The following is a 28,000-nucleotide window of genomic DNA, read 5'->3' as shown; positions in this document are numbered from 1 at the left end:
GGGGCCAACATGGCGGCCGCGCTGCTGCTGCAGCGAGTCCTCTGCCCGGGTCGGGCAGCGGGGTCGGCGCCACTGCGGGGCCGCTGCTTGCGCTGGAGCCTGGGCCTCGCCGCCGGGGCCGGGAGGAGGTGCTGGCACTTCGTCCACAGGCCTCCGACCCGACTCGTGGGGGCCCGAGGCCACTCCAAGCAGGTACCTGCCGACGCCGGGCCGGGCTCACGCCTTCCAGCCCCTGACCTCCGGCCGGACCCCCTCCCCCTCCCCAACCCCCCGTCCCCCCGCCCCCACGAGCTCCGATTCCGCCCCGATTCCTCCCCTGACCCCCGGCCCCCAGCTGGGACCGAACCCGAACGAGAGCGGCGCCTTCGGGTGCGGGGAGGCCGCCCGCAGCCCGGAAGAGACCCCGCACAGGCCAGGCCTGCATCTTCCCAGCCCCTTTGGGGTATTGATATTTTCTGCCTGTTGCTCGTTGTCCTGGCGTCTGAAAATCGAATCCAGGGGTGCCTGGCCCAGTCGGTGGAGACTCCCGACTGGATCCTCGGGTGGTGAGGTCGAGCCCCACCCACGTGGGCTGTAGACAGTACTTGAAAATAAAATCTTAAAAAATACTTACTTTAAGGGGCGCTTGGGTGGCTCATTCCATGAAGCATCTGCCTTCGGCTCAGGTCACGATCCCGGAGGCCCTCGACCCGTGGGGAGTCTGCTTCTCCCTCTCCCTCTGCTCCTCTAATTATAGAGAGCGAGGGAGCGAGGTCGCAGAGGCAGAGGGAGAAGCCGACCTGTGGCCGGGCAGGGAGCCAGAGGCAGGGCTCCATCCCCGGACCCCGGGATCAAGACCCCAGTCCAAGGCAGATGCTTCAGTGACTGAGCCACCCAGGGGCTCCCCCCCCCCCCAAGGTTCTAAAAACTGAGCCCAGGGGCGCCTGGGTGGCTCAGTGGGTTGAGCCGCTGCCTTGGGCTCAGGTCATGATCTCAGGGTCCTGGGATCGAGTCCGGCATCGGGCTCTCTGCTCAGCGGGGAGCCTGCTTCCCTCTCTCTCTCTCTCTCTGCCTGCCTCTCCCTCTACTTGTGATTTCTCTCTTTCAAATTAAAAAAAAAAAAAAAAATCTTTAAAAAAATAAAAAAACTGAGCCCAGTGAGAGTGTCACGGAGAACTGTTTCATAGTTGGCTCAGGTGGGTCCGACCTCACGAGGAGGAGTTCACATGGTCCTTGGCTGTTGGTCCCAAGGGGCTGACAGTTTTGTGTGAGCGAAGCACTGTGCGTGTACCTGACCTGCGTCTTGCAGCTTCAGGTGTCATGGACCTGCTTTAACCGAGCACTCCTGAAGGTGGGCTCCGGGCTCTGCTCAGGTCAGCTGTTCATGCAGAAAACACAGACCCCCTGTCCTGCTGCCGTTTTGGCTGGTGATTCCCTCCAGTTCTCTCTTAGGAGCTCAACTCACGTTTTAGGTCCTAATTTGTTATTGTTGTTCTGTTTTACCATAACTCAGGGACCAGTTTGAATTATAATTCTGCTGTAGATTACAGCCCATCCTCTGGATTTTTTGTTTCTTTTCAGACTTTGCAGCTGCACCAGCTAACCCCAGCCTTCGGAGGGTTCAGTGGATTGTTGTTGGAACAGCATCTCCTCCAGAATCCAGTCAGACTCTGGAGACTCTTAGGTGTGTACCTTCTGACATAGGTGACAGGTACATGCTGTGACAGTTGTAAATGAGTCAGTGGGGCAGCTGGTTTGACGCTGACAGAGAGAGGAAATCACTCAGGGGACTTTGGCTTCTGTTTCTCGGGAGCCCTGAGATGCTGTGAACTGCAGTGTGCACTCAGACAGACTGACCAAGGTCTGAACGGCCGAGTGTACTTATCTGAGTCGTCTCCCCACTCTTAAAAAATTCTGGTGTGTGGCAGTGATTGGGCTTCCAAGCTCTTCCATATTCTCCAGCCAGCTGCACTAACGCCCGGTCAGGATATTCGGAGTGACTCTGTATGTCTTATACCCAGAAGGGAACTACAAACAGCCACAAGTAATTTGAACAATAGTTTTTTCATTTAGTGAGACACCATGACATCTTCAAGACAGATCTTAGGTCCAAGGATTTAGGACCTTTAGGGTTGACAAGGTTGATCTTATGCACCCCCCCCACTCCTGCCACCCCCCCAGTATATCCAGTTGGAATGGTGAGAAGTGAAGTCCCCCAACTCCTAAAGGACATTCCATGGCTTGGTGCCCACATGTGGTCAGCCACATGCTTGCCTCCTATGTTTGTCTCCCCACTTAAGAGTATGCCTGTGCCCAGGGCACACAGCTCACTCCCTAGACAGCCTGGTTCTGTGTCCAGGGGCCATCAAGGTAGTCCCACTGCTGGTTCTCTTAACCTCGTGAGGAAAGGTTCAGCTGTCGTGGCTGGTGAGACTCTCCTTCCTCTCCTTGTAAACATTAGTTCGGGTAGACAGTGGGCCAGACTGAGCCTCTCGTGGGAGGAGTGTTGTGTCTTGGTGATGGTGGCCACTGGGTTGCTGTTGACGCCTCTGTCGAGCCTCTGTGTTGCTCATTTATTTAAATTTGTTTTGAGTGAATGTGATTATTGAAGGGTTGTTGCCCAGCAAACTCATGAGGCTTCCCCAGGATACATTCATGAGGAAGTTTTATCCCTTCACATTGCTAATTTAAACTGCAGAGACACTCTGTAAGTTCGAGTGCTTATTCTCGGAGTAGCAGCTGCTGACTGAGGAGGACCCTCTCCTTCCGAGTCTTAAGCCCGTAGGCTTCAGGTGGCTGCTGTTCGGGTTCCTGATGAAGGTGCTCTTCCCTTGAGTGCCCCCTGTAGGGGCAGAGACCTCGTTAAACACGTCTCCTGTCCCTTGTAGGTGCCACTCGCTATTTTAACACGTCCACGCCAAAGCAGAAGACTAAGGACAAGGATAGATCTAAGGGGAGGACCCCTGAAGATGATGAAGGTACATCTGTCTGACTTCTTAAATAATGGCTACCTTGGTTGTCATCCCATGTGTGTTCTGGTCTCAGCAACAGGAAACCTGCTTAAAAGTAGGGTAGTCCAGGGGCGGGCGGTGGCTCAGTGGGTTGAGCATCCAGCTCTTGGTTGCAGCTCAGGTCATGGTCTCAGGGTCGTGAGCTCAAACCCCACACTCAGCCGGGAGTCTGCTTGAGATTCTCTCTTCCTCTGGGACCCCACTCTCTCAAAATAAATAAGACTGAAAAAAAAAAAGAAAGGTTAATGACAAATGTCGGGTGCACCCAGGCCCCCGTGTCTCCCTGACTCTGAGCCACGTACCCCTGGTCTTGAATGTGGTTACTGGACCTTTTCCTGCTTGTCCATTAGAGGTGTTTCCATCAGCACCTGTGTCCCCTGTTCTTCCCAGACATCAGGCGGGCAGAATTACTGTCCTCTGTGCGGAAAGGGTGAGTCTCCATCTGCCTTGAACTCAAATGTTGTGGGGTGGGGAGGAAGGCAGCGGGACACGTTGGTTGGACCCTCCACACATCCCAGATGACGTGGAAGACCAGAGAAGCAGCCCCCAGAAGAGAGGCTGGTACAGAAGAGAGGCCGTCCTTGAGGAAGTAGGGGGAGACATCACTGAACCATGTGAGTGACCACTGCGCACCCCAGTTCACAACAGCCTACCTTGCAAATCTGGAGTCTCCTTCCCTGTAGAATTAGGACTCTGGGCAAAGGGGTGAGGGAATAAAAGGTCAGTTTAAACTGAATGGGCTCTAAGGTAACAGCCGGCAGCTTGGCGCTCCCAGCAGTGGCAAGGGTTAGCCCGTGGCGACGGCTAGAGCGCGCTCAGCTCTGTACTGACTCGTCTGTCTTCCCCATTACTTCTCGCCTCATAACGACCCCATTATTGTCTCCCGTTCTGTGCGGGGTCTCCAAAGGACACACGGGGAGAGAAATGGTTGTCTTGTCAAGGAACTTCTTTGTACTTAGGGGCTACTTCGCCCTTTGTTTGGTGTACTTGCTTGATTTTAAGATTTTTATTTATTTATTTGACAGGGAGAGAGGGAGAGAGAGCGCGCACAGCAGGGGGAGAGGGAGACGCTGGCTCCCCACTGAGCTGGGAGCCCGATGTGGTGCTCGATCCCACATGGCCCGAGCCGAAGGCAGATGCTCAACCGACTGAGCCACCCAGGCGCCCCGCTTACTCATTTTCATTTATTTACTGTTTGCTTATTTATTTGAGAGAGAGAGACAGAGCATGAGCCAGAGTGAGGGGACGGAGTTTGGAGGGAGGAGGGGTAGCAGGAGAGGGAGAAGCAGGCTCCCCACCCAGCGGGCAGCCTGACAACACAGAGCTCCATCCCAGGACCCTGGGATCACGACCTGAGCTGAAGGCAGAGCTTCACTAACTGAGCCACCCAGGCGCCCCCATTTTTTTATTATTATTTTTAAACTAATCTGTAAGCCCGATGTGGGGCTTGAACTCATGACCCTGTGAGTTGCATGGTCTGGCAACTGAGCCGTCCTGGTGCCCCCCAACTTTGAGCTCTTTAGGAACAGCCTTAACTCATGGAAACCTGTGGCCGTCGGTCGGTTCTGTGTGGGTATTCCCGGTTTCCGGCTTCATGGGGCGTCCCCTCCGGCAATCACTCCTTTCTTTGGCTGCAAGCTCCTGGGGTACTTGGCTCTTCTCAGAAGCTTCTGGGTTAAAAGGTTTTTAGGGGTGGAAGATGAGGGTTTGGGTCATCAGAAAATCTACAGGGTTTTGGAAAACAAATACCAGTGGGGCTGATGGTGGCAGACATTAAAATGTCTTTCTCCCCAAAAATGAATGTGTTGGTCTAGTAATAGAAGTTTGAGGGAACCAGGGGGGGAATCCGGGGGCAGAGTCTGGCATATCTAAGAACTCGTATGTGACTGCAGTGGCATTTCACGCAGTAGCAGAAGGGAGGCTCGCGTACAAAGTGATTGGGATCAGCTGCTGTTCCTTGGAGAGAGACCGTATCGCACGACCAGAATAAATTCGGCATGGATTAAGTCATTAAATCTACAAAGCGAAACTCTAGGAGAGTTAGGAACAAGCACGGGGAATATTTCCTGTCTCAGAGTGGGAAAGGCCTGGAACAAAAGCAGCGGTGACCAGGTTGGAGGAGGAGGCGGGCGGAGCGCTGGGGTCCGGGTCCCCCGACACGTGCGGTCCGGCGGACAGCCGTGATGTCCTGGGGAGTGGCTGCGGCCGCTAGGCAGACTGTAGGTGGGGGACTGCAGCTCCCCACGGGTGGCCTGCGTCACAGTGCCAGGAGCCAGTGCTGCAGCGCGAGGGACACCAGAGGCAGAGGCCAGCATCGCGTGGGGTCTTCCCGCTTGTGTCGTGCGCTCCCCCTGCAGCGGCCTGTGTCGGGAGCACGTGCGCATCTCCTCTGCCTGCCTCGTGCCGTCGTGTATCACGAGACGGTCACGATTTGCTTGCTCTTGTGCAACCACCTGTGATTACCTGTGACCCTGCGGTGTCACATAACACAAAGTGTAGCTAAAAAAGCAGTTGCTGGGATTTCCAGACCGCTGTGCTGTTGGTGGTGCTGGTCCCTGAGAAGTGAGGAGGCTCCACAGCCGCCTCCGGAGACACCGTATCTGTCTGGGGCGGGCCCGGCGCCGGGGAGTGTTGGGCGGAACTGGATTGTCACTGCGATCCCCCCCGAGCATCTCACCACAGCGCCCGTGTGCAGGGTACGCAGGAGTAAGTTCTTCCTCGAGGGTTTCCAGGCTGAAAGCCTGGGGCAGCCCTGAAACTCAGCCGTGGCGGTCAGTGGCCGGTGGGTGGGTGGCTGCTGTAGGGCGCCCTGGCAGTGAGGGACACCGCCCCCTGAAGAGGGACCGTGGCACCAGAGTCTCTGGGGGTCTGTCCCGCAGGCGGACAGGCGGACAGGCGGACAGGCGGGTGGCCAGGAGGCAGCAGTGTTTCCTGGGCTGGGCCCTCGGTTCTCTCCAAGCCTGTCGTTGGCGTCAGGAGCCGAAGTCCATGTGCGCCGCAGGGCCCGAGTGCGGCCATCACGGGCGCCGTGGGTCGGATGCAGCCACAGTGGGGGAGTGGACGAGGGGGTCCTCGAGGGACACGGTGATGAAGGCCATTGTCCAGTTAGCATCTCCAGACCTCGCACGTCTTACTGTCACGGGGCGAGTGCTCTGTCGCTCGCCCACGTCTTCCTGCCCTGCTCGCCTGCTGCCCTTCTGCGACCGGCCCCTGGGACTTCCTACCCGACCAGCGCTGCAGATACGTGGGCTTTTCGCTTGTTTGTTTTAAGGGATTTTATTTTTAGTAGCCGCTGCAAGCATGGGATCCAGAGTTGCGCACTCCGCGGCCTGAGCCTGCGGGGCGTCCGGGCAGTTTGTGTTTTACATCGATGTCCTTGGGCCACGTTTCGGAAGAAGTGCATTCAGTGAGTTAAGGAAACATGGTGCTTTCTGTGTCTTTTGAGATCCCTAGCCAAGACATGAGGGCTTTCTCATTTGGACCCCTGGACAGTGTGCTGGGCCCGCTCACCGCACCTTGTGGGCTGGGTTAGTGCGAATGGACAGAACACGTGTTTGCAGACCCTCGTCACTGGACGGGTCCTGACTGGGTGGGGTGTGCCGCATCCCTCTCCTGCCCAGGGAGGAGGACTCGGGGTGATTGTGGCTCAGAAGCAGGTAGTTCTGTTGAGACGGCAGACGATTTTTGCTGGACCTCCATGCACCGTCCTGGACCTTCAGAGCAGTGACAACTCTGGGTTGGGACCTCCCTCTCCTGACCCTACAGAGTCCTCTAATAATGGGGTCTGCAGCCTCCAGGCCTGGCTAGGAGGTCCTTCTCCCTGAGATAGGTTGACGGGGGCAGTTCCATGTGTGACAGAACACCTGGCTGGTTTTTACTGGAAAAGGGTTGGATTTTTGTGAAGAAAAAGGTATTTATTGGAGCTTAAATCAAAGCTGTCTTTTTATTGTTTAGAAATTCCTAGGAAAACGTGCAAAGTCTGTTACTTAAAACCAAGCCTTATCTGGGGTGCCCTGCTGATTGTCGCTGGAACATGTGACTCGATCCCTCGGGCTGTGGGTTGGAGCCCCACGTAGTGTGTAGAGATGACTTTAAAAAGGAAATGAAATCTTTCTAAAAATAAATAAAGAAATAAATGGAACCAAGCCGTACCTTTTGCATCCTAGACCTCTTCCACACTCTGCATCAGGTCGGTGTGAGCTGTACGGTCGCTGCAAGCCCTTCTCCAGGAGGGCTGTGACGTGTGGCAGGCAGAGCGGTAAGGAAGGGCTGTGTCACCACGGGCCCTGGGCCAAGTTCGTAAGTCCTGCCGGCAGCTTGTATGCCACAGCCACCGGCCGGGAGCACGGGGTGCGCACAGCGTCAAGATCTGCGCGGTCACAAGCCTCTGCTGACGGCGTATCCCGGCTCTCCGGTTCTGATGACTGGGGCCTAAATAGCGAGTTAAACGAAACGCAGGGTTTCTAAATAAGCACCTGCTCACCTGAGAATGTAAAGTCTGCTTTCTGAGACGGGGTGCCTTTACTTCCCTGCCTGTTGTGACTTTGGGTTTTAGATATTAAGTTTGCTATTACTGACCATTCTCAGGTAAGGTGACAGCAGAAATGTGCTTTCACGTCTTCAGAATGATTGCGGACCCAGCCTGCTCCATCAGATTCATTTTTTTTTTTTTTTTAAGATTTTATTTATTTATTTATTTATTTATTTTAAGATTTTATTTATTTATTTGACAGACAGAGATCACAAGTAGGCAGAGAGAGAGAGGAGGAAGCAGGCTCCCTGCTGAGCAGAGAGCCTGATGTGGGGCTCGATCCCAGGACCCTTGGATCATGACCTGAGCCGAAGGCAGAGGTTTAACCCACTGAGCCACCCAGGTGCCCCCCATTTTTTGTTTCTCAGCTGATTTAAAATGCCTTTCATCCCCTCTGAACGGCCGGGTCGAGAGGAGGGCAGTGTCTATGGACGGTTCCACGGCAGGCAGGGCAGAGGGAAGTGAGTGGGCACTGCGGTCCAGCTGTGCGCTTGTCCCTGGAGAAGTGACCACACGGGCAGCATGGTCTGAGCCCCGGGTGTGTGCAGGGCTCTCGCTGTTCTCCCCCACCCTCGTGGGTGCTGTGTCTGTGCAGGAGAGGTAAATGGTCTTGCCGAGCCAGGTCAGGGTGGTCCTGGGCAGGCCTGCTGCCAGATGCATGTGGGCTTCTCAAGGGTCGCTCGTGACGGGCCCCGTGGAGTCCGGTTGGGGTGTCGGGAGAACAGGCCGTGGGGCGGGGGGGGGGGGGGCAGAGGGGAGAGCCGCACCAGAGTTCAGGCCTTTGGTGTGCAGGTGCCTCAGAGGACTGGCAGGTGGGCCCGTGGGAAGATGTAGGGTGTCGTCCAGGTGCCCAGGCGGCCCTCCGCCCCAGCTGGCTCCGCTGGCGGGCTGGTCTGGGAGGAAGGCCGTGGCCGTGGCCTGGCCTTGAGTGCCTACGTAGGACCCTCTCCGGTCTGTGCTCTAAGGGAGGTGACCTCTGTGGCCCTCCCGGCCCTCCCAGTCTGCTTGCTCTTCCTCCCGGAGCTGCCGGCGACGGCTGTGCTGGGAGCTGCTGCTCCTGGCTCCCTGCACTGTGTGCTCCTCCCCTCCTGCGTCAGCCTCCCCACGTGTCCATTTGCCCCAAGGCCAGGGGCTGAGTTTTCTATTTTTTTGTCCCCCACTAAGAACTGGGCATGATGCACTGTGTACCCTAATGGGATTATTTACCTGATGGTTTGGACGAAGCGTAGGTCGCTGGAAGGGGTGTTGAATTAAGCGGTCGCCTGCCATGTCCTGGATAGGCGGCTGTTGGGGAGCGGAGGGCAGACGTGGTAGAAGGGGCAGTAACTTGCACCTGTGCAGCACGCATCGGGGGTGATCGTGCGAGGGCGGGGGCCGGATGTGCCCCGGCAGAGGGCTCCGTGTGGAGATCAGCCCATGCTGGGCCCAGGAAGCTTCTGACTGTACACCTGGCTTTGTGCTCTGAGTAGACGGGACCCCGGTGAGTGCTGTGTCGCGGCCACGAATGGCATGTGGTTGGGGTCTGTCCCATGTGTGACGCTGTCCCCGGCCCCCCTGCTTGCAGAGGAGAGGAGGCGCCGGGAGCAGGAGGACCGGATGTACCGGGAGCGGCTGCGCACCCTGTTCGTCATCGCCGTGATCATGAGCCTGCTGAACGCACTGAGCTCCAGCGGCGGCAGCATCTCCTGGAATGACTTTGTGCAGGAGATGCTGGCCAAGGGCGAGGTGCAGCGCGTGCAGGTGGTGCCCGAGAGCGACGTGGTGGAGGTCTACCTGCACCCCGGGGCCGTGGTGTTCGGGCGGCCGGTGAGTGGGCCGTGCTGGAACGGCGGGGCGGGGGCTGCTGCTGCGGCCCTCAGGTCCCCGCCATGGGTCTGGGGCGGCTGCAGATGCCGAGGGGGATCCCTGGAGGCCCGGGGCAGGACACGGCACGCGCTGTGAGTGGGGCGGAGAGCCAGGGCCTGGCCAGGGCCTGCTCACCTCCCCACGTCAGGTGCGGAGGGTGGGGCCTGGTTCCAGGGGAGGGCTGGGCATCGGTGGGGAGGGGGCCCCAGGAGCTGGCTCCGTGTCGTGGATGGGATCCCTGTGCCCTCACCCCAGAACCATACCACCGGCAGGCGCAGGAGAGGTAGTGAGGCAAGGATACTTTCCAGAGCACTTTTCCTGATCGTTTCCGTACCAACATCAGGAGCTATTTTATTACTGTTTAATTATTATGTTTTTAGGTAGCCTCCATGAGCATGGAGCCCAACACAGGGAATGAACTCACAACCCTGAGATCAAGAGTGGGAACCCCAGGTGCCCCTTATTAGTACTTTTTTTTTTTTTTTTTACGATTTTATTTGTTTATTTGGCAGACAGAGATCACAAGTAGACAGAGAAGCAGAGAGAGAGAGAGAGGGAAGCAGGCTCTCTGCTGAGCAGAGAGCCCAATGTGGGACTCGATCCCAGGACCCTGGAACCATGGCCTGAGCCAAAGGCAGCTGCTTAACCAACTGAGCCACGCAGGCGCCCCCCCTTATTAGTGCTTTTAATCCAGGGTCCTGCCAGGGGCCAGAATTGTATTTGCTTGTCCCGTTTCTTTAGTCTCCTTTCCATGTGTCGTTGGAGTTTGGGTGGTGGGGACCGTGGGCCAGGTAAGGCTCTGGAGGACAGGTGTCTGGCAGGGATGCTGCCAGGGAGCCAGGTGGTCCTGGGCACAGTACTGTGCCCGTCATGACAGCACCCATAGCCCCTGGCTAGGTCTGGAGAGGGCTGAGGGCCTGCCATGGTGTTTATAGCTGCTCGTTGGTTTACGAGAGCTTGTCATTTAGTTGGGGTGACAGGCTCCCCTGGCCCCGCGTGCTGATGACCATTCTGTTCACCTGTCTGGGCGGGTGTTTGCGTGACGGAGGCATGGGTGAAGTCCAGATCAGATGTTTGAGGTCTGTTAGGTTAAACCTGAGGCCCCTGGGCGTTCAGCGCAGACAAGCGTCAGTGTGTCGTGGCTGGTGGGTGCCCCCGTCTGCCTCTCCCCTCTGGCCCGCTGACCCGTGACATGCACCCTGGGCAGCCACTTATTCCACACGGAACCTTCTGCGGTCCTCCAGAGCCAGGGGAGAAGCGGGCTGCTCCGTGTCGATCCCACAGTGTGTTGAGAAGCTGCGCTTGGAACTAGTTCATTCTAGAAAACATCTAAACCGGGCCCTTAGAAGAATGATGTAGGCATGGTGCCGTCCAGGGCGCTGGAGAGCATCAGGATGGCCCCTTGCTGGGTGGCTCAGGTCAGCTCCCAGAGAAGGGATTTGGGGACCCAGCGTGGACGTCTGGCTTGCTCTGAGCCTTCTCAGGAAGCTGCTACCCCGGAGGGCGCGCCCCCTGCTCAGTCTCCCTGAGCCGCTCCTCTCCCCAGGAGGGGCTTCCTGAGAAGGGAGAAAGCCACAGAGCTGAGTCCAGTTCGGCCCGAGGTCAAGCACCAGGCCCCTGTCTCTTGCCTAAGCAAGTTGCCTGTGTGCTGGCAAGCAGCTCGTGGCTGTCGCGTGTCGCGGTTCCACACGCACAGCTGAGGCTGGGTGGGGAGTTGAGCGCACCCTCCACTGTCTTCAGACATTCCTGTTGGTGAAACGAGAGCGCACGCACGAAAGCCCATTGTGACTGTGATGTGGACGGGGTCTGGTGGCAGATGAAAGCTCAGATCCCGGAGGCTCCGGCGTGGGGGACTGTCTCACGGTTGGCCGCGGCCCCCGTGTCGCCACACCCCTCTGCTCTCTGCCCGCAGCGGCTGGCCCTGATGTACCGCATGCAGGTGGCAAACATCGACAGGTTTGAGGAGAAGCTCCGGGCCGCTGAGGACGCCCTGAATATCGAAGGCAAGGACAGGATCCCGGTTTCCTACAAGCGGACAGGATTCTTCGGAAAGTACGTGCCATTATTTGGGCTCCTGAGCTAAAGCTGGCTCGGCTTTGTAATGTGAGAACGGACCAGCACGTCTCCCGGGCCCTGCCTGCCCTCGGCCAGCCACCATGGGGGAAGGCCAGTGGGTGTGTGAGCTGTGAGCCCGCCTGAGGAGGGGCCCCAGGGGCTGTCAGAGCGTCGCGTACCTGCTCTGGTTGTCGCTTCCGCCTGGGGCGGGGTTGCTGTTGTATACAAACGGGAAGATGGAACAGAAGGGAGAAGCAGGGAGCTCCCGTAGAAACTCTTGCTTCCAGGCGGCAGGTGGAAACGGGGACCCTGTTTGACCGGCAGAACCTGCATCTCCTTGGTGGGGGGACACTCGCTCCCATAGTCCCGGGGGATTTAATGCCACAGGGGGACCACCGGTGGCCAGACCTCATCTGCAGAGAGGGTCAGTCGTGGCCACGTGACCACGGTCCGAGGAGACGTGGGGTGCCCATGACTGGCGGACACCCCTGAGCCACGGCCATTCTCCCCGAGGGCGCAGGCCTTCACGGCCAGTTCCATAGGGCGCAGCGGGGCATGCCTGGCTCCCAGGCCTTCCTCCGTGGCTCTGCGACTCTGCCTCACCAGCCAAAACTCGTGGGCTACTTTTTTTTTTTTTTTTTTTTTTTAGATTTTACTTACTTATTTGAGAGAGAGAACATGAACTGGGGGAGTGGGAGAGGGAGAAGTAGACTCCCCGCTGAGCAGGGAGCCCGATGCAGGGCTCAGTCCCAGGACCCCAGGATCATGACCTGAGCCGAAGGTGGACGCTTGACTGAGTCAGCCACCCAGGTGGCCCGGATGGGTCACTTTTGAAAATAAAATACAGGGCACCTGAGTGGCTCAGTCGGTTAGTCTGCCTTCACCTCATGTCACGATCCCAGGGTCCTGGGACCAAGCCCTCCGTCGGGCTCTGTTCAGCGGAGAGCCTGCTTCTCCCTCTCCCTGCTTGCGTGCTCGCTCTGTGGAAAAAGAAAAGTACATCACGTGTGAAAAGTGTGTTCTTTCAGGCATTATCAGGAGGCCCTGGCGGACAGGGTCAGCGCCGTGTCCCTGTTTCGGCTTCACGCCGTGGCACATCAGGCTGTGATGTGTTCCCGAGACAGCTGAGGGGCAGGTCACAAAGGACGAGAATCGGACAAGGAAGCCCGTTTCCACAGCCATTTGCTCCGTACATTGGTCTCCGAGCACGGGTTGCTCTCGTCCTCTTCAAAGTGTCCGTGGCCCGACGTGAAGCGGGTCTGCGCACTGCCTGCCCGTAACCGTCCCTCTCCCCCGCTAGTGCCCTCTACGCCCTGGGGATGACTGCAGTGGGCCTGGCCATCCTGTGGTACGTGTTCCGTCTGGCTGGAATGACCGGAAGGGAAGGAGGACTCAGTGCTTTCGTAAGTGATGGAGATCCCGTCTCCTCGCACCTGTGGCCTAGGATCTGTGCTCCGGCTGGGGGGGCTGGGTCCTGGCACATTCCCGTGAGCGCATGTTCACAGCCACAGGGGCCGACCTAGAGCTGCCCAGGCCCCTCCCTCTCTGACTCGCCGGGCACCCAAGCCCCTCCCTCTCTGACTCGCCGGGCACCTCGCCGGGTGTGCCGGACACTTTGTTCCGCAGTTTTTCTGGGCTGGGCATGACTTCGTTTTTGGTTTTTTCTACTAGCTAAGACACTGAGAAGTTGGTAAAGGTTGTCTTTATGTTCTTATTTTACTTTTATTTTTTTTTATAGATTCTGTTTTTTTTAAGTAATCTCTACACCCAGTGGAGGGCTCGATCTCAAGACCCCAAGGTCAAGCATCACGTGCTCTACAGACTGAGCCAGCCAGGTGCCCCAAACCTCAGTACACTTTAAAAGCATTCTCCTGGGGCGCTTGGCTGGCTCAGTCGGTAGAGCATGGGAAGCTTGAGTTCGGGCCCCAAGTTGGATATAAAGTTTACTTAAAAAAACCCAAAACATGGGGCGCCTGGGTGGCTCAGTGGATTAAAGCCTCTGTCTTCGGCTCGGGTCGTGATCCCAGGGTCCTGGGATCGAGCCCCGCATCGGGCTCTCTGCTCAGCAGCGAGCCTGCTTTCTCCTCTCTCTGCCTGCCTCTCTGCCTGCTTGTAATCTCCGCCTGTCAAATGGATAAATAAAGTATTTAAAAAAAAAAAAAAACCAAAACAACAAAGCCCTCCTATTGTGTGGTGGCCTTCGTGGTAACATGCACTGTCCCTCCCTGGCAGGTCTCATCTGGCCAGGTAGTCCCGTCGGCAGAGGCGCTGGGAGGCACCCAAGGCCTGCTTGGAGCAGGTCTGCAGAGGGTACCCTCTGGTCACCGACCTGGGAACTGAGGCAGGTTTCCAGTGGGACCAGGCGCATGTTCCTGTCTGTAGTTGATGGTGTCTCGTTGTGGGGCTGTTGGGTCTCACTCAGCCAGGCTCACCGGGCTTACATACTCGGGGCTGTTTATTTATTTCTTAAAAAAAAATCTTTTTAAAGATTTTATTGTTTGGCAGAGAGCGAGCACAGGTAGGGGAGCGGTGGCAGGCAGAGGCAGAGGAAGAAGCAGGTTCCCTGCTGAGAGGGGAGCCTGATGAGAGGCTCGACCCCAGGACTGCGGGATCGTGACCTGCACTGAAGGCAGATGCTTTGTGGACCAAGCCCCAGGCGTCCTGGGGCTGTTCCTCGCCCTTGCTATGTCTCGCTAATATTGTGATGGAGCTGGGGCACACCTGTCTTTGGGGGGCCTGCCGGTCCGCCTGGTAGCTCAGGTTTGCATCCCTCACCGAGACCTTTGTCTTGCCGGACTGCATTCCAGAAATTAACCAGCTAGCGTTTCTACCAAACCTTCCTAGAGCTGTGTGTTCCCGCATTCTCTTACAATCAGAGCGCCTCGCCATAGTGGGAAAACCCGTGTAGAAAAGTAGAGCCGGGGGCGCCCGGGTGGCTCAGTGGGTTAAGGCCTCTGCCTTCGGCTCAGGTCATGACCCCAGGGTCCTGGGATCAAGCCCCGATTTGGGCTCTCTGCTCAGCGGGGAGCCTGCTTCCCCCTCTCTCTCTGCCTGCTTGTGATCTTTCTCTCTGTCAAATAAATAAATAAAATCTTTAAAAAAAAAAAAAAAAGAAAAGAAAAGCACAGCCAATCTGCTGCAGATACTGAATTACCTTGTTTGGAACGGGGCTGGTTTAAGAGTTGTTATTTTTTTTTAAGGCAAATTGCTAGATGCTAGAGAATTTTCTTACTATTCACAATGCATAGTAAACATTTTCCCTTGGATGCCCAGAAGACGGCTTCACCTCCCTCTGTCTGAGCGGAGAGGGTGTGAGGAGAGCCAGGCTTGGGGGAGCCGGGGCCCCAGGGACACATAGCCGCCTCGTGCCGGCAGCCGCAACCCGAGGGGCTCACGTCTCCTGTCATTTCACAGAACCTGCCCTTTGTTCTTTCTGCCCAGAACCAGCTTAAAGTGGCTCGTTTCACGATTGTGGACGGCAAGATGGGGAAAGGCGTCAGCTTCAAAGATGTGGCGGGGATGCACGAAGCCAAGCTAGAAGTCAGAGAGTTTGTGGATTACCTGAAGGTGCGGCCAAGCAGGGGCGGGTGTGGGCGCGTGGGCTCAGCCAGCCACACAGGCCGGGTGCCCATCGGAGGGCCAGGGCCCTGTGGGTGACCGGGAATCCCGGCCGACTGCACCCCAGACCCCGCGGGATGCCTGGCCACGGCCAGAGCACTCCGCTTCCTCCCCCACGTGAACCGTGGCTGATTCCAGATGGTACGGGAGCTGAGCTCCATGGGAGTCCTGTTTTGGAAATTCTCAAACACCGGGACGCCTGGGTGGCTCAGTTGGTTGGAAATTCTCAAACACCTATGACCGGCGTGCCGTGGTCTGCTTTTCCAGAGCCCAGAGCGCTTCCTTCAGCTGGGCGCCAAAGTCCCAAAAGGTGCGCTGTTGCTCGGGCCCCCCGGCTGTGGGAAGACCCTTCTGGCCAAGGCAGTGGCGACGGAGGCCCAGGTGCCCTTTTTGGCAATGGCCGGCCCGGAGTTCGTGGAGGTCATTGGAGGTCAGTATTGCCTGGGGGGCTGGGGACAGGTTTGCCTGACCATCTGTGCAGCGAGGTCTGTGCCATCACACGCCCTTCCTCAGGCAGCCGGGTAGACAGGGACCCAGGGGGACAGGGAAGGACACGTGAAACCTGGGTTACTGGACACGTTTATGGAGGGAACTGGGCAGTGATGTCCGTTGAGGCTGCTTCTTTGTGTGGCCTGGGGAGTCCAGGAGGGTGAGCGTCCAGCAGGGGGACTCTGGGAGACCCCGTCGTCCTCAGAGGGAAGCTCCGGCCACTGGCACGAGAGTTGGGCTCATCTCCCATTACCTGTCTGACTCTGGGTCCCTGTGTCGTCTCAGGCCTTGGCGCTGCCCGCGTACGGAGCCTCTTCAAGGAAGCCCGGGCTCGAGCACCCTGCATCGTCTACATTGATGAGATCGACGCCGTGGGCAAGAAACGGTCTACCACCATGTCCGGTTTCTCCAACACGGAGGAAGAGCAGACGCTCAACCAGCTTCTGGTGGAGATGGACGGTGGGTGCCCCTCACCCAGCCTGCTCCCGGGCGTGGAAGGCTTTCCTCCCGAGACCTACTCTGTGGATGGACCGCGCAGCTGGCGTCCTGCTCCAGAACCTTGCGCTCGTGCTCCTGGGCATTTCACTTCCCTGCAGCGACTGGTCTGTGTCCCCACCACACACCGGCCCCGGGCGGGAGTCACGAGAGGAGGCTGGTGCCGGCGTGTCTGTCACCCGGCTCCGTCCAGAGACTCCGGTTTGACGGTGGCGGTAGAAAAGAAAGGGAAGACCCTGGGAGCCCAAAGGGCAGGGCAGGTCATGACCCCGTTCCCAGTCTTGGATGAACCCAGCGGCTGTGCTGCTCAGAGTAGAGGGGACAGGGGCTGCTCAGTCCGGGAGCCTGCAACTCCTGATCTCAGGGTTGGGAGTGACCTGGAACGGCTCCTTTTTAAGATTTTATTTGTTTTATTATTATTTTTTTAAATATTTGACAGAGAGCACAAGTAGGCAGAGCAGCAGGCAGAGGGAGAGGAGAAGCAGGCTCCCCACTGAGCAGAGAGCCCGATGCGGGGCTCCATCCCAGGACCCCCGGACTGTGACCTGAGCTGAAGGCAGACACTTAACCACTGAGCCACCCAAAGATAAAAGATAGACTTTTATCTTTAAGTCTACACCCAACATGGGGCTCAGACTTCCAACTGGGAGCAAGGGTGGGACGCTTCACTGATAGGACCGGCCATGGGCCCCACTTTATTTTTGCTGTGGTGACAGATGTAATAACGTCGATCATTTTAACCATTTACGAGTGTTTCCTTCAGCGATGTTAAGTACGTTCTCACTGTGCACCCACCACCACTGTCTGGCTCTCGAGCCTTCTCCTCTTCACCAACTGGAACTCTGTCCCCATTAAACACTAACTCCCCAGCCCCCGGCAGCCACAGCCCTGCTGTCTCCACGGATCTGAGACATCTAGGACCCTCGAGGGCACAGCAGCTCTGTGAGTCCCCAGGGTCATGTCTTCCTTGCAGTGCACGTGGTGGGACTTCATTTAAGGCTAATAGTCCCCCCATGTGGCCAGTCCCCTGCTGGCGGACGGCTCCGGCTCTTGGAATAACGGCTGTGACCGTGGGCCCACGGGTACCCCCTCAGGCCCCAGAGCGTCAGGATTCCCGCGCCTTTTGCAACACTGCGGGTGAGGGAGACACTCCGTGCTCACGTCCCTGGCTCCAAGAAAACCGAGTACGTGTGTGTGTGTTTTCATTCTTTTTTTTTTTTTTTTTTTAAAGATTTTATTCATTTGACAGAGAGAGATCACAAGTAGGCAGAGAGGCAGGCAGAGAGAGAGGGGGAGGCAGGCTCCCGGCTGAGCAGAGAGCCCGATGCGGGACTCGATCCCAGGACCCCGGGATCAGGGCCTGAGCCGAAGGCAGACGCATAATGACTGAGCCGCCGAGTCGCCCCTGAAGTACCAGATGTTAATGACGGCTTTGGATTGTCTCTTTGAAAGGACGGCCAGCATCTGTGCCGTCGAGGGCTCGGCGAGAGCAGGCTGTCGGAAGTCTTCACGCTTCCTCTAGCTCCTGTTGCCCTTGGGCTCCTGCACACGGCAGCCCCGCACGGCTTGCAGGCAGGCTTCTGGACTGGGAGCTGCTGTGCTGCGGGGTTCCCGCTGGCCCCTGCTCCTCCAGGCTCTGGAGCTTTGACGTCCTGGCTTGTGACCTCACCTGCGCTCTGTGTGTGCGACTACAGTCCACCTGACTTGAAGGCACTCAAGGAGGCTCCCGCCCAGAGACATAGCACGTGGGACGAGCAGATCCGCTTCCTTGGGCTGTTGGCACTTGAAGACTGAGCCCCCCAGGAAGCGTTTACTAAATGGCATCTTTCTCTGTGCCACCATAAATGGGGCGCTTCCGCCCAGAACTCCGACCCACTGACTGAAGGTCCTTGTTGGGCTGGACTGGCAGTGAACAGGTGTCTCTGTGTGCAGACACAGCCGGCCATTCTCAGCCCTTCAGCGGCATCTGAGGCCTCTCTGTTAGTCCTCGGGGAAGAGCAGCACCGCTTCATTGACATGCAGGGCACGGAGAGGACACTGTGCCCGTCGTGGGAAAACCTCACCGTGTCAGGACAAGGCTGTGCTACGGGACTGCCAGGTCACATGGCAAGGGCACGTGTGCCGAGTGCTGGGGTCCCACCAGGTCCCTCAGAAGGGGACAGTCCCCTTGCTACATCTTGAACAGCAGGAGGGCTCTCCCACGGGTGCCTTCACCTGAGCCTCTGCGTTCGCGAGAGCCTGTGGTGCATGAGCTCCGGCTTCCCTCGGGGTCAGCAGGAGGCCCTCGCTCCCATCCACCCGGCCTTTCCGTCTTAATCCATGATGTGTCTGACATCACGCTGGGCTCCTTTTTCTGCGTGGGGGGGTACGGTTCTCCCATTTGCTGAAGAGGCTGTTGCATCCTCCACTGAATGGCCTTTGTGCCTCTGCCAGTGCTTGGCTGGACCTGGCAGCAGCGGGGCCCCAACCCGGCGTGTCCGCCTCCCATGGGCAGTGGCCTCGCCCTGCCGCGGTCTGGGAGGAAGGCGGGCCGGTTCCTGACGTCGTTCCTCGGCTGTAGCTGTGGGAGCGGGTGTGCTTGGTTGGCTCTCCTAGAATTTGTAGAACAAGCTTGTGCCCATCTCCCAAAAGATCTTGCCGAGTTTTTCCTAGGAACACGCGCCTCACAGGAGACTCAGGGGAAGCGGGGCAGCAGCACCGGATGCCGGGGAGGGCGGGAGAGGTCAGACCCTGGTCCTCGCGGGACCCTCAGTGACCCTGATTTAAATCAAGCAGCCGGGGAGACGTGAGCAGACACACTGCCCGTGGGAGCGTCCCGTGTGGCAGCCTCTCTGGGAGACAAGGCCGCGCTCCCGCGCCCTGGTCCCGAGCTGCGCACACAGGCCGCACCGCGCTTGCGGGCACCGAAGACTAGAGCGGCCCACACGTCCGCCCGTGCGAGCGGTCTGGGAGTGCGGGGTTTCGGTGTCTCGGTTACCGTGAAGCAAGGGAAGGACAAACTCCGCACACGACTGTCTGGACCACGGCTCCCGCTGGACGGCGCGTTCCGGCCAGATCGTCGGGGACGAGCAGGCACCACTCTTCTGGTCGTGGTCTCGCACCTGAGACTCAGAACTCCACATTCACAGCCTCGGCCTGTGCAAGGAGGACATTGCGGAAGTCGGAGTAGGGAGTCTCAGCAAGTCCCCAGAGAGCTCTGGCTTCCCTCCTTGTCCGAGAAACGGAGCCATGTCTGTCCCAGGGCCCTCTGTCCAGTCAGCCTCCGGTTGCCTGTGTCACAGCGACCGACGTCCTGAAACCGCAGGGCAGGCCAGTGGAGCTGCTGGGTGGTGCCTGCGTTGCCTTCCGGCTCATTAGAGAGGTTAGGGTCATCCACTCTCTGCTCGACACAAGAGTGGGCTGGACCCCTCGGGTCCCACCGTCGGGGACTCCAGCAAGAATGCGCACGCGCGGAGCGTTGCAAGGGCGTGGGTTGTGGTTTGTGGGTCCCGGTGCTTCTCGCTGACTCAGGTGTCAGATCCTTGTGAGGTGGCCAGCCCCTGGCACGTGCGCTCAGCCAGGCCCCTCTTGCCGTCGTGGGGTCCTGGGGTGCAGTCAGCGGCCGTCTGCTGGGAGGTGGTGGTGCCTCACGCTCTCGGGGCCTAGTTCTCTAAAACGTCTTTCAAATTACACTCGGTGCTTCACAGGTAGTTTCAGATTGTACTTGTGTGTCTGCTTATTGTGGACTTTTTTCATCAGCAAAAGATCATGGCAGGTTTGTTTGTTTAATTAAGTGGGTTCCACACCCAGGTGGGGCTTTGAACTCAAGACCCTGAGATCAGGGTCTCCCATTCCATCGACCGAGCCAGTCAGGTGCCCCTGAAGTCTTTGTTTTTTAAACTTTGTATTCTGGACCTTGTCAGACATACAGAACCACAGGGAGAGCTGTGCGGGGAACCTCCACGGCGCAGGCCAGACCCTTTCCATCCACACCCCCTGCGCAGTCTCTTCCCCGGCGGGTGACTTTAAAGCCAGTCCGAAGTTCAGGACCTCACGTGCTCTCGGTCTTACGTGTTCTGGACATAATTATCTACAACAGGAAGGCCAGCGTCGCACTGTAACGTGTGCTGAGCATACATGGAGGACCCTTGGATGTCTGCTCAGGCCCAGATCACCCAGCCTCGGCTCGGATGGCTTTCTGCGGGTGCGGCCTTGCTTAGACAAGGGCCGTGTCAGTTCTCACGAAGACCTGGGCCACCAGTGGTGCTCTCAGCCCTTGCTTTTAAATCTTCTGAGAAACCCGGAGCCTCCAAACCCAGGCCACAGACCAGTGTTGAGAAATGTCTGCTCTGGCCCATGGCTTTGCACCAAAGGAGCATGGACATGTGCCCCTCGTTCCCCGGGTCTGCTGGGCAGTTACCGAGGGGAAACACGATCCCCCCGGACGCCATGATGGCTGTGCAGGCCCCCATCTGTGGTTCTGCCTCTGGGCTGGCAGCCTGGGGAAGACAGGCAAATTCTTGCTGTCATGGGGACCCTGATCCTGGGTCGGTCCACATCCTCATTGTCACGGGCCCCAGTGGGAGGTCCATCCCCCTCGTGTCCTGGAAGGGGAGCTGTACCCAACAGCTGTCTGTTCCTCCAGGAATGGGCACCACCGACCATGTCATTGTCCTGGCATCTACCAACCGGGCTGACGTTTTGGACAACGCTCTGCTGAGGCCTGGCCGGCTGGATCGACACATCTTCATCGACCTTCCCACACTGCAGGTCAGTGCGGCCGGGGGCTGGCTCTTGTCTGTCCGACTGTCTTTGGCTTATCTATATTCTGCCGTGGCTCTGCAGCTCCTTCGGCGCACCCCCAGTTTTTCTCTTTACCCCTCAACACTGTGGCTGAGTTTTGTAGCACAATCCTTGGGAAGCCTCCGAGTCCTTGTCCTGGGCCCCACCAGCTCCTCGGTGCCCCAGGGCAGCGGCGACCAGCAAGCGGTGCTGGGTGGGGAGAGGGTTCGGAGCGCGCGCGGAACGCTTGCGTTCCTGCGCCGCAGCCGGGAGTCCCGGGTCCGACACGTGGACTGAGTGAGGCTCCCCTGATGCTGCGCTGGGGGCAGCTCCCCACTGTTGTGTCTCGGGGGTCTGGGAGGTTCCGAGTGTGTGGGAACGAGATGTTCTACAGAACGACCCTCACGTGCGTGAGGCGCTTCGTTGTCCCCCCCCCCCCCGCCGCCCATTTGAAGTGCTGCTTGCTGTCTGCCGGTCTCCTGCCTGTAGGCCGGAGTGGTGATCTGACAGCCCGTGGCTGCTGTCTGCGGGGCAGGGGCGAGCCCACGCTTGGCTCCTTTCTCTGCAGGAAAGGCGGGAGATTTTTGAGCAGCACCTGAAGAGCCTGAAGCTGACCCGGGCCAGTAGCTTTTACTCGCAGCGTCTGGCAGAGCTCACGCCGGGGTTCAGCGGTATGGACGCTGTTCCCTGCTGTCCGGGGGGTGCACACCCCTGCCCGGGGCCCTGCAGGTAGCACAGCCTGGGCGGGAGTGAGGTCGTGCGCAGAGAGCCGGCAGAGGAGAAAAGTGCTGCCCGGCACTTGGCTTTTCCCGTGCCAGTGGTGCCTACACGGGGGTCGCTCCGGGCCCCTCTGCCCGCAGGCCTCTGCCCTCCGGCCCTTCAGGGCCTTTCCACGCTCCGGCTGTGCGTGCCCACTGCTCCCTGCCAGGCGATGCCGTTCACGGCCTCATGGCTGCCCGAGCGCACCACGGCCCGCCTCACCGCCTTCTCACTGAGCAGAGACGCATCACAAATCAGGGTATTTTCTCTACGGCTCTCGTTTTAAAGGGTAATAGCAACAAAATCCCTTTTATTACAATTTCTTCCTTTTGGATTTTCCTTTAAGGCCCTTAACTAGAATCTCATGGGTACTGGGCTGTGACTTCCCAGGGAGAGGGAGACAGCAGGTGTTGCAAAGCTGCTGCTGGGACTTGAGCAGGACGGAGCCTGGCGGGGCCAGAAGGGGCAGCACAGGGCGGAGGTGCCCTGGTCTGCTGGCGGCGCACGTGGCTTCAGCACAGGACGGAAGCGCCGCCTGCCTGCCGCCCACCTCCCACCCACGCCCCCCTCCCCTGCCCTCTGCTCACGCTGCTCTGCGGACAGGTGCCGACATCGCCAACGTCTGTAACGAGGCCGCGTTGCACGCCGCACGGGAAGGACACGCGTCTGTCCACACCCTGAACTTCGAGTGCGCTGTGGAGCGGGTCATTGCGGGTACGAGGGCAAGCCCCTGGACGGCGGGGGGCAGGTGGGTGCGGCGCGGGTCAGGCTGCCGCATGACGGAAGGGCTCAGCGAAGCGCTGCTGGACGAGAGAGCAGGGTGGGCAGTGTCCTAAGTCGGGTTGCTCTCTCGTTGGACATACCAGGGATACGCCCGAGAGCAGAGACACAGGGTGTCGCACACCGACGCGCCGGCGGCACTCAGCCCCTCTGCCGCCGACGGTGCCTCGGCGTGGACCTCACAGGCCCTGTCCGTGTTGCGGGGCCGCAGGTCTCCCGAGAGCTGTGCTCTGCTGCCTGGCCCGTCTCTGCTCAGGGCAGCGACACGAGGGGTCTCGGCATGGGGCGGGACGGGGGGCCTTCTGGGAGACCTTAACTGTCGCTACTCAAAGTGGGGTCCCCGGGCTTCTGTCAGGAGAGCGGGACTGAAACCGAGAGTCTCCTGAAGTGTCCACAGCCCCGCGTGTCTTGTCCTTGAGAGGTTCAGTTCAAGACGCTGGAAGGTTTTAAAGAGGGAAACGATCCATTACCAGAGAAGTAAGAAGCACCGGCCTTGCGCGTGGGTGGGGAGTGTCCCGGCACAGGCTCGTCCCTGTCACTCGGGCTGAGCTGAGGTCTGGTACAGACCCCACCAGGTGTCCAGGCTGCAGCTCAGGAGCCTGTGTGGACAGAGGTACGCAAGTGGCCGCTGCTTACTACAGACCCGGCTTCACCTTCACCTAAGACACTTAGTTTCCTGTGGAAATGGATCTCACACTAACAGTGTCAAACTGAGAGAGACAGAAGGACATACTGACCGCACAGGTGTGGCCTGCCCAAGCTACAGCACGTGGGTTCCAGCGGCCACCATCAGGGGCTCTGCCTCCCGTTCGGATGCTCAGACCCAGCCTTGCCGTAAACGGAGGAGGAAGGCCCTAGGAGCACATAGCCAGACCCAGAGCTGATGCGGGCTGTGTAACTCGGGAACGCGGGGAGGTGTGAAGAACCCGGGGTGCTTAAGGTGATGGGCTCTGGGGTTCATGGACTACAGAGACGAGGCACATGGGAGGCAGCCAGCTAGCAAGGGGCAGCAGCTCCAGGGTCCAGGGGAAGAGCCGCTGCGAAGCCTGGACCTCGGTGGGGATCCCGCTAATCACAGCGGCCCAGTGCCCTGTGGGCCCCTGAGGGTAGGCACCTGTCCCCCCGGCACTCACAGAAGCTGAAACAAACAGGACCGTCTGGCATCTCCCATGAGCAACATCTGGGTGCCGGCCCGGGGCAGAGGTGCAGGCGGTGAACATCCGGGGCGACGCTGCTTTGATGGCGAGGGGTAGAGTTTTGTGAGGGCAACGGGGGTGCCTGGCTCGCCTGCCCGGGACCCCGTGCCCAGACTCGGATCCGCACTCTTTCAGGGACTGCCAAAAAGAGCCAGATCCTGTCAAAGGAAGAACAGAAGGTGGTTGCGTTCCACGAGTCGGGCCACGCCCTGGTCGGCTGGCTGCTGGAACACACCGAGGCCGTCATGAAGGTGGGGCGTCTGCGTCGGGGCTGGGGGCCGCGAGCCCAGCGGGCCCTTGAACAAAGCTGACTGGAAGCATTGCGTGTTGTGGCTTGAAGAGAAAGTGCGCTGTGAGCTGGACGTGGGCACAGCAGGAATGGATGGTGTGGGACCCCTCGCCCCCAGAAGCGAAGGGTGGGAGATCCAAAGTGGGCTCTGGTCTGGTCTCTAGCGTGTTGTCGTCACGTGATCAGCTGGGGTCTGGCTGTGCTGTCTACACAGCTCCTCTTGGAATTAAGAATCGCCGTGTTTACCAGAAGTGTTGACCTCGTGATTGCTCACCTTAAAAATAAGTGAGTTTGGTTCACATTTAAAAAAACACCACTCTTGGAGGCATTTTGTGAACTTGATGAAAATTTATTTGTATCTGCTGCTACCGGCAGAAACAGCTTCCCCAGGTCCCGCGTGCAGGTTACACGGCGCCCCCTGCACAGGCGGGCTGCAGCCCAGACGGGGGCCGCCCCCGTGCTGTGGTCCCGTGGTGCCAGGAGCACCACAGCTCCCCAGCAACGGCAGTGGGGCGCGGCATCGTAAGCCCGGCACTTTGTCGCTACTGGGCTTCTTCTCAGAAGGGTTCGCGGCAGCCACATGCCCTGTCGACCAGGCCAGTTCCTCTTACACAGTCAGCAGTGGGCGACCCGGTGTCTGGTGACTTGGGGGATGCTGCCGTCGCTAAGGTGCCCCGGGTCAGGCCGAGGGTGAGGAAGGCAGGGTTCAGGGCAAATGTCTGAATGCAGTATCTCAAAAACAAAAATAAAAATTAATGCAGAAAAATCCCGAATGAAGTAATGTTATTTAAAATTCCTTGTTCTCAGAATTTTCACTCTGTACAACGTCTAAAGGGTATGTCTGTCACAATGAGAACCCCCTCCCGAGGCAGCCGGCTCCTCCGCCAGGGCAGGTCATGAAGCCCCGCGCCCGGTCGGGCCGTCCCTTATAGCTGTTTACACTGTGGTTTGCTTCAGTGTCGGGTTTCCGTGTCCTCCTCGGACGCCCCGGGCCCTGGGAGACCCCCCGGCCCGCCCCGAGTCTGCACCCGCCGTCGGGCTGCTGGGAGTCCGAGCGGCACGGCCAGTCTCCATCGTCCTCGGTGTCCGTTCCCAAGCCGTGCCAGCGAGGACTGGTGCGGGACGTGCCCCCGGCGGCCCCGTCCGTGCCGGCGTGCTTTACGTCGGGTGCACGTCCGGGGGTGCACGCAAGGCACAGCCCAGCCGCCTCTTGAGCCGTCCTCCTTCGGGGACAGGGTCCTCCTTTGCTGTAAAACGGGGCCAGTACAGATTTGCTTCAACTGCTTTGAAACCCTCCCATTAAAGATCTGTCCTAGGCTTCCACACCTTCATCTTTAAAGTCCGGATCCTGCCCGCTTACTCGGCTGTGTGACGTTCCGCAGGTCTCCATCGCGCCACGGACTAACGCGACGCTGGGCTTCGCTCAGATGCTCCCGAGAGACCAGCACCTCTTCACCAAGGAGCAGCTGTTCGAGCGCATGTGCATGGCCTTGGGCGGCCGTGCGTCCGAGAACATCTCCTTCAACAAGGTCACTTCCGGTGAGAAGCTGGCCGTGCGGGTTCTGAGTCCTCCAAGTGCTTTCACACCCGCTGCGCTTCCGCATGGCGGGGTTGGGGGGTGGATCTGGGGGGGGGGGATGGAATGGTGGGACAGGCTCAGTCGGCCTTGGCGGGCTGCTGCTTCTCCGGGACGTCCAGGGAGGAGGTAGAGCCGTTCCTCGCTTGTTGCCGTGACACTGGGGCTCAGGGTAGACAGCCGGGCCAGTGCAGAGCAGGACGTCGGCTGGAGAACTGCCAGGAAAGTGCACCCACGTGTGTACACCAGCAGGAACTCAGAAGTGTAAGACTTCTGAGGAGCCGTGACGAGATACGCGCTTCTCCTGGGGCCTGTGCCTGTGCCGGGGGCCCCGTGTGCCCTGACTTGGCAGTGCCCGGAGAGAACCTCTGTCTGGACCCTCCGCTGCAGGGGCTCAGGACGACCTGAGGAAGGTCACGCGCATCGCCTACTCCATGGTGAGGCAGTTTGGGATGGCGCCGAGCATCGGGCCCGTGTCCTTCCCCGAGGCGCAGGAGGGCCTCGCAGGCATCGGCCGGCGCCCGTTCAGCCGTGGCCTGCAGGAAATGATGGACCATGTGAGTCTGCACAGCGAGCTCAGCTTCGGTCGGGGTGCGCCACGGTGGGTTGGGGGCGGGCCCCTCTCGGGGGCTGGTGCTGTGCCCTCCGCCACACCGAGCAGAGCGCGCTGCCGTGTGGCCCACATCGAAGACGAACCAGTCAAGAAGTACTGGATCGCTCGCTCGCCGAGTGTTCTCGGGTGAGGACTTGGGTGGCTTTTGCTGAAAACTGTCGGTGATCTGAGACCGGGAAAGAGAAGGAACAGATGCCCCAGTGGACACACTGCGTGCTCTGTGGGAGGCTGGGCCAGGGCAGCGTGTGGCCTGGTGCACGTGGGAGGTGGCTGTGGGCCTGGAGGACAGAGCTGGGGACAGGCATCTTCTGCAGGAGCAGTCCCAGGGGATGGGCTGGGGGCAGCCACGCTCTCCTGGCCACGGCGAGAGAAAAGCTGTGTTCCTGTCCCCGCGGCTTCATGTGAACTCCAGCGCCAGGATGGGCCACGCGGGACATCTGGACTGAGCTCGGCCACCCTGTGCCTTACCCGGCTGTCGTCTTGTGTTGGCAGGAAGCAAAGCTGCTGGTGGCAAAGGCCTACAGGCACACGGAGCAGGTGCTGCAGGAGAACCTGGACAAGCTGCAGGCGGTGAGACTCGGGGCGCCGGGGCTGTCCTCACTCCCTGCTCCTCGCGGAACCCTCCCGGCATAGGGAGCCGCAGAGGACCGATCCCTGCGCGCCCGCCCGGGCCCAGCCACACTCTCCCATTTCGCACGCCGCCCCTTAGCCCGCACTGTGAGCACGTGACGCCCGTCCCTTCTCAGCAGGCAGAGGACACAGTGCTGCAGACGTCAGGGTTCAGGGTTACCGGTTAGTGTGTAGTCGGCCTCGTTGGCTCTTTCCCAGCTTTTTAAGTGCTTCCTGGAATTTTTAATTTCTTTTATTTTTTAAGAAATTGCTGCCAAACGGGAGGCTCGAGCTCTCGGCCCTGAGATAGGAACCGCATGCTCAGGTCTGCCTGGCAGTGGCCCCGTCGGTTAAGCGTCTGACTCCTGATTGTGGCTCAGGTCATGGTCTCACGCATGTTGCGTCCTTGGGGGGCTGCTCCCAGACCAGCAGCCCCTGCCTCCCGGGGGGTACGGGGGGCGCTGAGCAGTGCAGGGACTGAGCCCGAATCTGCTGCTGACAAGGTCCCAGGGGCCCAGGATGTCCTGCCTCTGTCCCGTCGACGGGGTCCAGGGCCGAGCATCACGCCAGACCTGCCCGGCGGAAGAAGCGGCTGCGCCTGTCTGAGGGCCTTGGGCGTCGCTCCTCGAGGCTGCGACGGAGCCGTCAGCGACAGGGTGCCGGTGCGGGGCACGCCAGCTCCTCCAGTGTGTTCTCCACAACCGCATCTGGGAAGGTGGAGGCTGCCTGCCCACAGCATTGCCCGCCCCCCACAGTCCAGCCTCCACTCGCTCCCCACGTGCAGATACACACACCGTGTTTGCTAAAGGAAGTTGAAGTTGCCCCAGAAAACAGATTTGGAAGGGACGCAGAAAAATTAACGAGGCTGGCAGCTGCGACACCATCTCCAGGGTGCAGACAGGGAGGGATTCTTCGCCGGAGCTGCCTGCTGACTGCTTCCCTGGGAAAGTGGCCTGCCCGGGCGTCCTGCTTGCAGATAGCCCTCCCTCCGGGGTGCTCTGCTTTCAAAAGGCCCTTGTGTGTCCTTGTCTGGGGCTCACACACTGCCCTGTTTGTTCCCTTAGCTGGCGAATGCCCTGCTGGAGAAGGAAGTGATCAACTACGAGGATATCGAGGCCCTCATTGGCCCACCCCCTCACGGGCCCAAGAAGATGATCGCGCCTCAGAGGTGGAGTGAGGCCGAAACGGAGAAGCAAGACCCAGGGGAGGAGGAGGCCCCTCAGCAGCCCCCACCTCCTTGACTGTGCCTCTGGGGACCTGGCCTTCCCGCCTTTTGAGACCCAGGGAGACGGACACCTCCGCACAGCCTCACAGCTCTCTGAATGGCCTTTGTGATCTATTTATTGACGTCCCTCCCCGTGACTAGTAAACGTCTCTGCGGACGATCTAGCTTT

General features: G+C 59.1%; 1 protein-coding gene across 1 annotated transcript; it reads left to right on the top strand.

The window, feature by feature from the left end:
• On the top strand, positions 1-27,991 carry SPG7 (SPG7 matrix AAA peptidase subunit, paraplegin). Its single transcript, XM_044255537.1, has 17 exons — positions 1-192; positions 1,561-1,663; positions 2,868-2,957; positions 9,086-9,327; positions 11,279-11,418; positions 12,722-12,824; positions 14,863-14,988; positions 15,307-15,469; positions 15,814-15,987; positions 20,648-20,772; positions 21,353-21,455; positions 22,147-22,257; positions 23,655-23,770; positions 25,191-25,347; positions 25,775-25,941; positions 26,490-26,567; positions 27,671-27,991. Exons 1-17 carry the CDS (start codon positions 10-12, stop codon positions 27,845-27,847), a joined length of 2,358 nt encoding a protein of 785 aa, XP_044111472.1. The 5' UTR covers positions 1-9; the 3' UTR covers positions 27,848-27,991.
• Positions 27,992-28,000: the final 9 nt, after the last annotated feature.

This window comes from Neovison vison, chromosome 7 (genome assembly GCF_020171115.1).
Source record: "Neovison vison isolate M4711 chromosome 7, ASM_NN_V1, whole genome shotgun sequence".
NCBI lineage: Eukaryota > Metazoa > Chordata > Mammalia > Carnivora > Mustelidae > Neogale > Neogale vison.
The sequence above is the reverse complement of the archived record's forward strand: the minus strand, read 5'-3'. Positions and strand labels throughout refer to the sequence as shown.

Excerpts from the sequence above, each read along its gene's own strand:
- SPG7 (XM_044255537.1), top strand. The coding sequence starts at position 10 with ATGGCGGCCGCGCTGCTGCTGCAGCGAGTCCTCTGCCCGGGTCGGGCA. Across the intron at positions 1,664-2,867 it reads CAGACTCTGGAGACTCTTAG|GTGCCACTCGCTATTTTAAC; the intron begins GTGTGTACCTTC and ends TGTCCCTTGTAG. Across the intron at positions 11,419-12,721 it reads CGGACAGGATTCTTCGGAAA|TGCCCTCTACGCCCTGGGGA; the intron begins GTACGTGCCATT and ends CTCCCCCGCTAG.